At 46.2% G+C, this 12,357-nt stretch overlaps 1 protein-coding gene across 1 annotated transcript in view; it reads right to left on the bottom strand.

Moving 5' to 3' along the window:
- The window catches only part of LOC109378446 (zinc finger protein 100-like), a 42,953-nt gene extending 34,265 nt beyond the window's left edge, over positions 1–8,688 (bottom strand). The window contains exons 1-3 of the mRNA XM_019634838.1: positions 8,679–8,688; positions 7,428–7,543; positions 6,853–7,044 (exon numbers count right to left, since the gene is read on the bottom strand). Coding sequence (XP_019490383.1) covers positions 6,853–7,044; positions 7,428–7,543; positions 8,679–8,688 — 318 coding nt within the window. The remainder of the gene's footprint in view (positions 1–6,852; positions 7,045–7,427; positions 7,544–8,678) is intronic.
- Between the last annotated feature and the right edge of the window lie 3,669 nt (positions 8,689–12,357).

Below are 12,357 nucleotides of genomic sequence, written 5' to 3'. Positions count from 1 at the left end.
CCCTTCACCCATGAAGCAGTTGCTTCCCATTTCCCCTTCCCCTACTCTTCTGAAATCCACTAATGTGTTTTGTATATCTATGGATTTTCCGATTCTAGACATTGCATGTACTTGGACTCGTATGAAATTTTGAGTGTCGGTCTGCTTGGTGAATGGGGAATAGCAAAGGAAATGCTATTCTGTTGGCGTCAGTATGAAATTGTCTATTCTAGCCAGACAGAGTTTTGCATTTCACATTCTAGTTCGTAATCCCCACAGACAATTGCAGTTCTTGTTCAATTAAACTGCTTACATTAAATCTAACTGCAGAAATGTTCTTGGGTACCATCCCTTTCCCACACCAACTGGCTCACGGAGATCCCAGTTCCTTCTGAGTGGCTGCAGCTTCACTTGCAAGACCTCCGTGCAACCCACCAGCAAATAGCTTTTGACTTAAACCAGTTTAAACTTAAGAGGAAAACACCTTATTGTAGATTCCAACACAAGAGGCTAATATAACTCTAACCTTTAACTTGAAAAGTGTTAGACATAATAACTTAAAATGGACAGAAAACAAGGCGGATGCACCACATTTGTAAACCGAAAGAGATATCTTGGCAGGGAAGGGCAGGGACGCTGAGTCCCAGCCACGTCCCGCTTCTTGGCTGGTTTTGGTTTGTTCATTTTAAAGATTTTATTGGGGAATTGGGGGAGAGGAACAGACAAGTTGCTGTCCTTTAGTTCTTCAGTTTAGTTGTGGAGGATGCCGCTTCACTGGCCCATGTTGGTATTATGATCATTGCACTCTTCTCAGCTGAGGCAAATGGGAACCAGCCATTAGACGGCTGCTCACAACGGCTCACGGCAGCTCCCGCTGGCTGCTGGCTACTCAAGGCAACCCAGCCCCAGGTTGAGCTGTTGTTCACAGTCTTATCTGTAGAGGGTGCAGCGTTACTGTCCCATGTGGGAATAAATCCGAAGGTACTGCTGTCCAGAGCTCGCACTCCCAAGCCATCTCTTAACCAGCTGAGCCATTAGGCTGGCCCTGTTGTGTTTTGAAATTTATTGGGGAACTGTGTTTCTTTCCCAGGACCCATCAGCTCCAAGTCAAGTTGTTGTCCTTCAGTCTTAGTTGTGGAGGGCACAGCTCAGCTCCAAGCCCAGTTGATATTTTCAATCTAGTTGCTGGAGGCACAGCCCACCATCCCATGCAAGAGTCTAACCGGCAACCTTGTTAAGAGCACGTGCTCTAACTAATTGAGCCACCTGGCCACCCAGCCAGTATTCATTTTGCTTCCTGGAAGTCCAGGTACAGAACTGGCCTCTCCCAGGCCCTGCCACCAGCCACTCAGGCACCTCTCAGTTCTGGCCATTAGGAAACTTTCATTTCATTTTCTGCCAGTCACTGCACAGGCCCCACCCCATGCCATGCAGCTGGGCTGCATCCTGGTCCCATCCCCTTGCACCCTCGTGTCACAGCACAGCAGAGGGTCACTCTCCAGGCTCCGCCCCCTGCTGCTCTAGGCGCGGCCCCTGCCCACGCACCCATTTCCGTTTCCTCAGCTTCCCCTGGGTCAATGCGCAGGTCTGACCTTTCATCTGGCCCCGCCCCCAGAATGCCCGCTGTTTCCCAGCAGGCACCATCCTGTAGACCCAGAAGTAGATACCCCGAAGCGAAGGTCACAGTGCCGAGCGTGAGTTTCGTTTTTCTCGTTTAAACCTGCATTTCACAACCCTCCTTTAGGAGTCTGGGGTCATCATGGGCTCTATAGTCACCACAGCCATCTTTTTCCTGTTTAAATTGAGGTGTCTCCATGTGGAACCGGGCGCTTCCCTTGGGGTTTGAAGTGGCTGTGAGGCTGCTTCCTGCCCTCAACTTACTGTTTTCAGGCCTGGTAGGCCTGCCTTTCACCTCATTTTCCTTTTTAAACTCTTTACTGACCTCAAGCGCCATTAACGCACTCTGTGAGGTGAGTTTAGAGTGGTAAAGATGAACTGGGAGTTTAAGGAGACTGATTATGCTGGGGGATCTGTGGGAAGAGCTGGACTCATGGAAGTTCATGAGAATACCTAGTGGAACTCTATGGTCCTAACTTCCATTTCACAAAAACTATGGTTCTAACTTCCTGTCGCCCTGCCTTAAGTACCCACCATCATAGCACACACAATGCATGTGGCTTGCAGGGTTGCAGCCCTTTGTCCTTTTCTCTTTTTCCTTTCCCTGAATAAATCCTCTTTGGTTAAGGCGTACCTAGTGGATATTATTTTACTGTTAACAGAACAGAGGTTTTTTCCTGCTGAAATTAATCAGTATGTCCCACTGTTAGACTGCTGTCTCATTGAGAGGAATGCCACTCACCTCAGACTATATCTGGACTCTCAGAAAGTCGATTATTTTCCTAGAACTGCTTTTAGTCTTCAGCCTGGTCTGTGTTGGCGTAGACTTAAACCCTAGTGAATCACAAAGTGAAGGAATTCACAAGGCTCAGAAAACTAGGAAAACAAAGTTTTACTGAAGGTTGGGCAGAGAGAGAATGTCCATGGCAGTGTCTGAATAAGAAGATTGTCTCTAGGTGAGGGAATGTAGGGTTTTTTTATTTTTTATGCCTGATACAGGGGACTGGTTGTCTTGCAGTTGTATACAAGTGCAACAGGCCCTCCTGAGAACTATTGTCAAGGTTGGCTTCCTCCGAAAATTGTCCTGGTGTTTGTCAGACCACGGGTTTAGTTTTAGCGGTGGACTCAGAGCTGAAGCGGTTAATCTTTAAACCTATTCTTGTTGTTCCTAGACTCATTCTTATTAACTCTTTCTGACTCATTAGGTAATCTTTAGGCTTTTTCTTGTTAGCTCTCAGACTCCTTTCCATTAACTCTTTTTCTGACTCATCATGGTCCTCTGTGATCAGATCGTTCTAGAGTGAGGCTGGCTGGCGTCTGACCTGTAGTATGCTCGAGCTGTTGTAAATTGTCTTGGGCCCTTTGTTCTAGAGAAAAGTCTCTGAAAATTGGGATCTCAGCTGCCTAAATATTTTAAGACCACTTTTCCTCCACCAGGAACACTGGCTGTGTGACATTGTTAATGGCTTCAGGCAATTTTCATGTGCATATTTAACCTAAATGGACAAAGCTGACTACAAGTAATTCAGAAAATCAGTGGCCACTCCTGGGAACATCTGAGAATCCCCAGCATCATTTTCTGAAAACCTAATTGGACTTTTAGCACTAAAAGTGGTAAAACCGAATGGAATGCCCATTTTGAATGGTATTTTGAGGCTTCCAAAGGAGACCAAGAATCTGAAACTACCTCTCGGTAAAATAAAGTGTGAAACTAACAGAGGGTACCCAAATTTTTTTTTTTTTTAGATTTAATTGGGGAACTGGGGGAGGGGAACAGACAAATTGCTGTCTTTTGTTCTTCAGTCTAGTTGTGGAGGACGTTGCTTCACTGGCACATGTTGGTATTGTGATCATTGCACTCTTCCCGAGCGAGGCGGATTGCTCACCGTCCATTGGGCGGCAGCTCACAGTGGCTCACGGCAGCTCACGAAAGCTCAGGCCAGCTACTGGCCAGCCCCACTGCTGCCTACTCAGTCGCCGGTGACTCAAGGCAGCCCAGCTTCAGGTTGAGCTGTTGTTCACCATCTTAGCAGTAGAGGGTGCAGTGTCACTGGTCCTCATGTGGGATCCAAACCGGGGCGCTGCTGCTCAGAGCTGGTGTTCCCAAGCCAACTCCTAACCAACACGCCACTCGCCCAGTCCTCTTTTCATTTTTTTGATGGTTCCTTTGCTATGCAAAAACTTTTTAGTTTGATGTAGTCTCATTTGTTTGTTTTTCTTTTATTGCCCTTGCCCAAGGAGATATATCAGAAAAAAAAATATCACTAAGGGTAACGTCAGAGAATTTACTGCCTATATTTTCTTCTACAAGTTTTATGGTTTTGGGCCTTCCTTTTAAGTCTTTGATCAATTTTGAGTTTATTCTTGTATACGGTGTAAGAAGGTCGGCTACTTTCATGTATCTTTTTGCATGGATCTGTCTAGTTTTTCCAACACCATTTATTGAAGAGATTGTCATTTCCCCAATTGTATATTCTTACATCCTATAGGGTCATAGATTAAATGACCATATAGGCGTGGGTTTATTTCTTGGCTGTCTATTCTGTTCCATTCTTCTATGTGTCTGTTTCAATGCCAGTACCATGTTGTTTTGATGACTATAGCCTTTTAGTATGGTTTGCTATCAAGTAGCATGGAACCACCAATTTTATTCTTCTTTCTCAAAATTGCTGTGGTTATGCAGGGTCTTTTGTGGTTCCATATAAATGTTAATATTATTTGTTCCATTTCTGTGAAAAATGCCTTTGGTATGTGATAGGGATTGCATGGAATGTCTAGATTGCTTTGGGTAGTATGGAATTTTTAAGGTGGTATTTCTTCCTATTCATAAGTATGGTATACACTTCCATTTATTTGTATCTACTTTCATTTTTTTCTTCAGTGTCTGATAGTTTTCCAAGTACAGATCTTTTAACTGTGATTAAATTTATTCCTAAGTATCTTATCTTTTCTTAAAAAAATGTAATTGTAAAGAGGATTGTTACCTTAATGACTCTTCTGACAGTTCATTGTTCATGTAATAAAATGCAACCAATTTCTAAATATTAACTTTGTATCCTGCTAATTTACTGAATTCACTTATTAGCTCTCATAGTTTTTTTGGTGGAATCATTCAGGTTCTCTCTATATAGTGTCATGTCCTCTACAAATGGTGACAGTTTTATTTCCTCATCTCCCATTTGGATGCCTTTTATTTCATTTTCTTGTCTGATTGCTGTGGCAAAGAGTTAGAATACTATGTTGAATAAAAGTGGTGAGACACAGCATCTTTCTTTTATTCCTGATCTTGAGGTGAATGATTTTAGCCTTTCCCTGTTGAGAATGATGTTAGCCCTAAGTTTGTCATACAACGTTTTTATTATGTTGTGTTATGTTCCCTCTATTCCAACTTTACTGAGAGTTTTTATCATAAATCAATGCTGGATTTTGTAAAAATCTTCTTCTGCATCTATTGATATGATTTTTGTCTTTCATTTTGTTTATGTGGTGCATTATGTTATTTTATTTGTGGGTATTGAACCAAATTTGCATCCCAGGAATAAATCACACTTGGTCATGGAGTATGGTCTTTTTCATGTATTGCCAAATCTGTCTTACTAATATTTTGTTGAAGGTTTTCTGCATCAAGGTTCATCATGAATATTGGTCTATACTTTTCTTTTTGTGTAATATCTGTCTGCTTTGAAATTATTAGGGTGATGGTACCCTAATAAAAATGAACTTGTGAGCTTTTCTTTTTCCTGCATTTTTTTGAATTGGCAGTTGAGCAGAATAGGCATTAATTCTTATTTGAATATTTGGTAAAATTCACCTGTGAAGCCATCTGGTGCAGGACTTTTTTTGTTGGGAGTTTTTTGATTACTGGTTTGATTTCATTTCATTACTAGTAATTGGTTAGTTCAGATAGTCTGTCTCTTTTTTTTTTTAATTGGGGAATTTGGGAAGGGGAACAGTGTTGGGGAATTGGGGAGGGGGACCAGCCAAGTTGTTACTCTTCAATCTTGGAGGGTGCCAGTCGCCATCTGGCTGCCCATCAGCAGCTCGTGGCCTGTAAGGTCGAGGTGCTCTGTTCAATCTTAGTTGCGGGTGGGCATAGCCACCATCCCATGTGGGAGTCGAACCAGCAGCCTTGTTGTTAAGAGCGCATGCTCTACCCACTGAGCCATCCAGGCGGCAGCTCAACTCAAGGTGCAGAGTTCAGTCTTAGTTGCAGGAGGGTGAAGCCCCCCATCGAACAGGCAGTCTTGTTGTTGGGGCACGTGCTCTCACCAGCTGAGCCATCCTGCCACCTGTTGGCAGATCAGTGGCAGCTCAACTTTGGCACAGAGTCACTGGTCCATGTGGGAATCGAACCGGCGGCCATGTTACTCAGAGTGTATGCTCTTAAGCTAACTCTGAATCAACTGAGCCACTCGGCCGGCCCAAAAATATTAATTTCATTGTCGGCCTTACACCACTGAATGTAAAGTCCATGAGGGCAAGGACTTTGTTAGACTCACTGCTGATTGCACTATGTCTACAATAGTATCTGGCATATAGAAGACATTCACTAAAATTTGACATATGAATATGTGAATGACAAATAACTAATCAACTAATTTCAAGTCTGAAAAGTGCTTTGAAGTTGAAGTACAGTGTGCTACAGGAGTGTCTAACAGGGTCGCTGGGCTGAGCCAGAAGTGGGGGTACGGCTTCTCTGAGGAAGCTCAATTCGACAGGGTGATTTGACATCAATCAGCTTGGCAAAAAGCTGGAAAAGTATTCGAGACAGGGGACAGTACAATATCTCCAAATGCCCTAAGACAGGAGACAGCACATATGTTGGAGGGAATGAGAGTGGTTTATGTGTGGGTGGAATGGGTGAGGGAGGAGATAGTGGTGTTGAAAAAGAACCAGTCCCACTTGTGGTGCTGTCAGGAAGGACACAGACCACTTGCAGAGCCTAGGGTGCCACTGACAAAGACAGGACACTGCTTCTTTGAAGCTTAGTGGGCACAGGAAAAAAGAAGGGGAAGGGCTGAGAAATAACCTGGAGTCTCTCAGAAGGTCGCTAGGGGGAAACATTGAAGAGGGCAGGGGATGGGTCAGCTGCTGTAGGGATGAAGAGCAACGCTAGGAACAGCAGTGGCTTACACGGTGGAGGGTAGGGTGTCCCCAGGGTGACTGGAAGGCCCGGCTGCACCTTGTGGAAATTCCTGGTTGAGTCCTGGAGAGGAATCCAAAGGAAAAATGGCTGACTGGACCTAGAGTCCGCACCGAGAAGAAAGGGTACTGTGGGGGTGTTGGAGGAGTTGGGATGTAGGAGCTACCAGGACTGGATCCAGTCGAGAAGCGGACAGATATGTTCCCGGGATCAGGATAGAGATCCTCGAGGAAAGAGAGATTCTGATAGGATCGAGTGCATAGACTGGTCAGGGTTTCTGGGGGTGATCTCTGGAACGAGAAAGTCTAGGGCCGACCAATGGGAGTCAGGAAAGGGATTGTGAAGGGGATGTGCTTTCCCCCTGCTGTCCGGTCCTAGCCTATCTCCTGAAACCTGGGGTCCGGGGCCCCGTTTCAAGGGAGTGGGGTGAGTTTCTGTGCATGAGGGTCCAGGACAAGGATGGGAGTGCAGTCTCTCAGGTCCGCCAGTTCATGAGAATCCTGTGCCTGACCCCAGGAACCTTCACACAGCAAGCTGCACGCACCCTGAGCGATAAGGCCCCACCCCTCCCTGAGGTGGGCGGAGACAGCAGCTGCATCTTTCATTGTGATGCCTTTCTCAGAGACCAATCATATTAGATAATTTAGGCCACGCCCACACCGCTGCTGCCTAGCACCTGGGGTCCCACCTTTTCTGGCTCAGCCTCGCAGTTGCACGGTGGTCGCTGGAAGTACTCCGCAGTGGGTCGGGATCGGGATCTCACTGGAATGGTCCCGCCTCCCCTGCTCCCGCGACCCTGGATGTCTGTCGGAAGAAACACTACCGAAGAAATTGGCCTGGGCAAGAAAAAGTTAGAATGTGCCAGGTCGCAGCTCCCTTGGACCCGTTGGCTCCCCAACAAAATCTTCTCAACAGTACCTCCCACCCCAAAGCCCACGCCCCACCCCGACAGCCCAGTCCCCACCCTGGCTCTTCAGTCCGGGGTGACTTTGGGCTGGTAACCCCAGGGGCTCCCGGCCCAGCCCTAGCTTCCTTGCCACCCAAGGGTGACTTCTTGGGCTCCCTGGCCTCCGTAGGCTCCCTGGACTCCCGGTTGCTAAGGAACTCGGTCTGGGGGCCCTGCACTCCCTTCCCTCATGGCGGAGTGGCAACTCGGGCATCCATAGGGAAGAGTAGAATATGTAGTTACGTCACAATCACCCTTGGAACCGTCTTTACAGCTGTGAAGCGGGTGTTCAAGGACCTAGTCCCCTAGTGTTTTTCACTCCCTTTCCATTTTCTGTGGTCACAGCACAGATTTGCAGCTTGAAGGGGACTCCGGATTATGGGACCTAGGTCAGAGAGGTTTCAGGCTTACTATAGACTGTACCCATCCTTTAGACGCTGACAGCGTAAAAAGCCTCCCTTTCACCTGTGATCTGAAAACGTTGACCACATCTCTGGGTGGCAATGGGGAGAGTGTGTTTAGTTTGGTTTCCCCCCATTTCTACTTCCCAAAGAAAGTTTCTAATTTTTAATTTGAGTTCTCTACTTCACAGTCTATGTGCTATGTGCTATGATCCTGAGACCAAGCTGGCCCTCAGTCAGCGCTCTTTGGTGTGAGATCTACTTATCCTCTGTGGAGTAGATCCCATGAAACTGCGGTTCACAACTGGGAATCTTCCCTAAGTCATCATCTAAACATAGGGAGCTCTGAGTGCCACAGGATAAAAATGGGACTGAAGCATCGGTTTTGCTGGAGTCTCTTGATAGAGAAAAACCCTTTTATATCAGTATTCCTAAAGATGACGTTTACATTGATTTGTAATATTTTAATAGACTCCTCCCTGAAATGGTGCTTCAGTTGTCTTTTCTTTCTTACCATCACAAATTCAGTAGGGGTGTGTGTTCGGCGGCCTTCTGCCATTGGGCTACATTGATGTCAGAGTTTGAGACGTACCGGTGTGCATCTCGAACAGATATATAAGAAAGGAACCATGTGTCTGATCACTTAAATGTTTCCTTTTCCACCTCTTCCTCTGATTTTGCCGCCCTGGATGCCACTGATTTATGGCATAACCCATGAATTTAAATTCCATTATTGCTTTTTAAAAAAAACTATGTTATCTGTCCATTTCTGCAGTCATGCAGTGAGTATTACAACACCTTGTAGGCTTGTTGTGGCATTAAATCAAATGGCGAATATGAGTATTTTATAAACTGTCATGTAGGGTGTGAATACAGGGTGTGAATATACTTCTTGTGAGTCTCACTGCTTTTACTTTCTGCAGCTGAGAGAATTTCTAAAGAAGAACAAGCTTGGTGTTTATTCAGAAGCTAAGTAGGAAAGGAAGAATAAACATGGCAGTAACCCTGAGACAACCACTTCTGATGGTTGTCACTTGCCTGAGGAGGTGAGTCTAGGCTGGCCAAGCTACTGGGGATAGGAGTCCTCAGAGGACTAGAGGGTAGTGGTTAGATTGTGGAAGAATCTAACCAGGTACTGGTTAAGAATTCTGGGTTTAAATCCTGTCTCTCCCTCTGCTAGAGATATTGTTTGGGGGAAATTGTTTAAACTCTTTGAGTCTGTGTTTCCACATCAGTAAAACCCAGGCAAATACTGTCTTACTCTTATGAGGTTTAAATGAGATTGTTGTTTTTATAGTCATCCCTTAACACAGAGCCTGGTGCGGAGTACACGTTCAGTAAAGGGTAGTCGCTGTTGGACTTACTGCTCTGGTGGTATTCCGTATCCCCAGCCTCAAGGGGAAGCCACTTGCCATCAGGCTCTCCCTCTACGAAGCACCAAAGCGGCCCCCGGGTATGGTGAGGAGAGAGCCCCAGGCACTGGATTAGGAGTTTCGAGTCCACCTCTGCCACCAGCTTGCTGAGTGATCTCAGGAAAAGCACTTCCTTCCCTGGGCCTCAGTTTCCTTATCTGTAAGATCAGATATTGTTTTTCAAACTTATATTTTAACAGTAATCTCCTGTTCTCTGTTCAAGCAGACCTTTCCTTGGAAGTCTGGTTTTTAAATGGAGATGATGAGGGTCTGGAGCCCTGCCAGGTTTGTCTCTAGCACCCTGGGCCAAGGGGAGGGTCTAATGGGCATATTCACTGGTCAGGCAAATCCACTCTTTGTGAGTGCATCATTCAGGGGAGTTTTCCATCTGTTCCTTGGCATTGATTTCTGCCTCTGGCAAGGCAGCAAGTGGCTGTTTGGAAAGATGGCACAGGCTGTTGGTGTTGACCTTCTCTCTCCTCCAGCATTCTATTTCCCAGAACCCATTTCTTCTTGCTTCCCTGCCCCTATTGCCTCTCTCCAAGCCACTTCTCTCTCTTTCTCCCTGCCCTTGTTTTTCCCTTTCCGCCTTCTGTAGATTCAGGACATTCTGAAGGTGCTGGTGTCGGACCTTAACAGCTCCAATGGGGTCGTGCTGCCCCCATTGGATGAGTGGAAGGTGAGGCACGCCGAGACCCCTCTCTGGCTTGCTCTCTGTCAGCTCAGCAGGCCCCCAAGGCTTCCCTGGTTTCGGGGATATTTTGCTTCTGGCTTATTTTGTGTTGCTGTCATTAACCCTCCCCGGCCTGTTCGCGTGTGCTTTCTCACCTGCTTGGTTGATTGAGTTTTGTTTTTCTCCCTCAACACCTTTCATCTTGGAAAAGGTGAGATGTACCTTGAAGTTTAAAAGTAATTTGGGAATAGCTTCCAGAGCAGGTGTGTGGGATTTGGGCTTTTTGAGCCTCAAGTTTGAATCTCAAAGTAGGAGAGATTAAATAAAACTAAACCTACAGATCTTGTCCTGTGGGCATCTGTCCTGAAAGACCAATAAACCACAGAGCAGTTTGTGATTTTTCCAGATGAGTAATTCATTTTGGTTTGTTTGTTGGCACCCTAGGGTTAAGAGAAAGGGAGTTTGCTTTATAGTTAAAAGGATTGAGATTATTTTTCAGAGGAACTAATTGTAAGAATGTGAGGTTAACCAAACAGTGGGGGACCAGGACATCCTACCCCTAGTCTGTTTTACAAATCAACTTGACACTTAACCACATTGAGCAGGCCCTTGATAGCAGAGGTACTCAGCTAGATGCAGGAGACATCAGGGAAGCCGGAGAGAATGCCCACTGAGGGAGGAAAGAGGCAAGCTAGGATCTGGTAACATTCCTAATTCCCCACGAGGGAGAGGTTGGTTTTAAGTGGACTTGAGGCTGGAGAGGGTGGCATTTGAGGCCGGTTTGAAGATTAGAGGTAGGTAACATTTATCCCTCTGGAGAGGGGGGGAAATGGGAGTCCCAGGCCAAGGGCGTGGTGCAGGTAACGGCAGGATTATGAGCTCACAGAGCATTTGCCAGAAACGACGGGAACTTGGTGTTTATCGGGTCAGGAGGTGACCCTTTCCGGATGTAATGTTGGTATTGCCTCTTTAATTAACTTCCTTGAGGGACAACTACCAGGCCAGAGGAGTAGGGCAGAAGTGGCACCAGATCCTGTGGGAGATGGGCATGGGGAGAGGGGCTGGGACAGCCCTGCTGGCTGGTGTCAGTCTTTCAATCATCAGGACAGCTCACGCCCAGCCGGCCAGGTCCCCGTAGGTGCCATGACTCACCTTGTCAGCTCAGAGGAGACACAGAGAAGCACAGGGAGGGCAGCACAGGCCCAGAGGAGTCCTGAAGCTGAGTATTGACACTAATGTCCTGTGGCCACATCCCTCGTTCTCCTGGAAGTGAAGACCAGGATCCCATAGCCCCTTCTTGTTTTTAAGCCCTCTTTATCAGGAACTATTTCCCACTTAAGTTTTCTACTCCAGTAATGTAGGCCTGTGATTATTTAGCCTGGGGAGAAATGATAGCATCTCCAGAAATCGGGACTCCAACTTTTTTTTTTTTGGTACATACCCAGAAGAGAGATTTTTGGGTTATGTGGTAACTCTATTCTTAATCTTTTCAGGTCCATCTCCATACTATTTTCCACATTGGCTGTACCAATTTACATTCTCAAAAGCAGTGTAGGAGGGTTCCTTTTTTTTTAAAGATATTTATTGGGGAATTGGGGGATGGCAACAGTGCTGGGGAGTTGGGGAAGGGGAACAGACAATTTGCTGTCCTTTTGTTCTTCAGTCTAGTTGTAGAGGATGTTGCTTCACTGGAGCAAGTTGGCACTATCATTGCACTGTTCCCGGGCGAGGCAGATCAGTCGCCGGCTTCTGGACGGCCACTCACGGAGGCTGCTGGCTGCTCACGCTGGCTGCTGGCTACACACTGTAGCTCATGGAAATGCACTGCCACAGGGGCTGCAGCCTACGCCATTGCCAGCGATTCATGGCAACCGAGTTCCAGGTTGAGCTGTTGTTCAGCATCTTAGCTGTAGAGGACAGCGTCACTGACCCTCATATGTGGGATCCGAACTGGGGCCCTTTGGTGTCCCAAGCCAGTTCTTAACCAACGTGCCACTCGGCCAGCCCAAGGGTTCCTTTTACTGCACAGCCACTCCTACAATTTTTATTATTTGTTTTGTTGATAATAGCCATTCTAAAAGGTGTGAAGTGGTATCCCATTGTGGTTTTTATATGCATTTCCCTAATAGCTAGTGAAGTTGAGCATTTTTTTCATATATTTCTTGGCCATTTGGATGTCTTCTTGG

Source organism: Hipposideros armiger, unplaced genomic scaffold (assembly GCF_001890085.2).
Source record: "Hipposideros armiger isolate ML-2016 unplaced genomic scaffold, ASM189008v1 scaffold_1993, whole genome shotgun sequence".
Classification (NCBI taxonomy): domain Eukaryota; kingdom Metazoa; phylum Chordata; class Mammalia; order Chiroptera; family Hipposideridae; genus Hipposideros; species Hipposideros armiger.
This window is presented reverse-complemented; position numbering and strand designations above follow the sequence as displayed.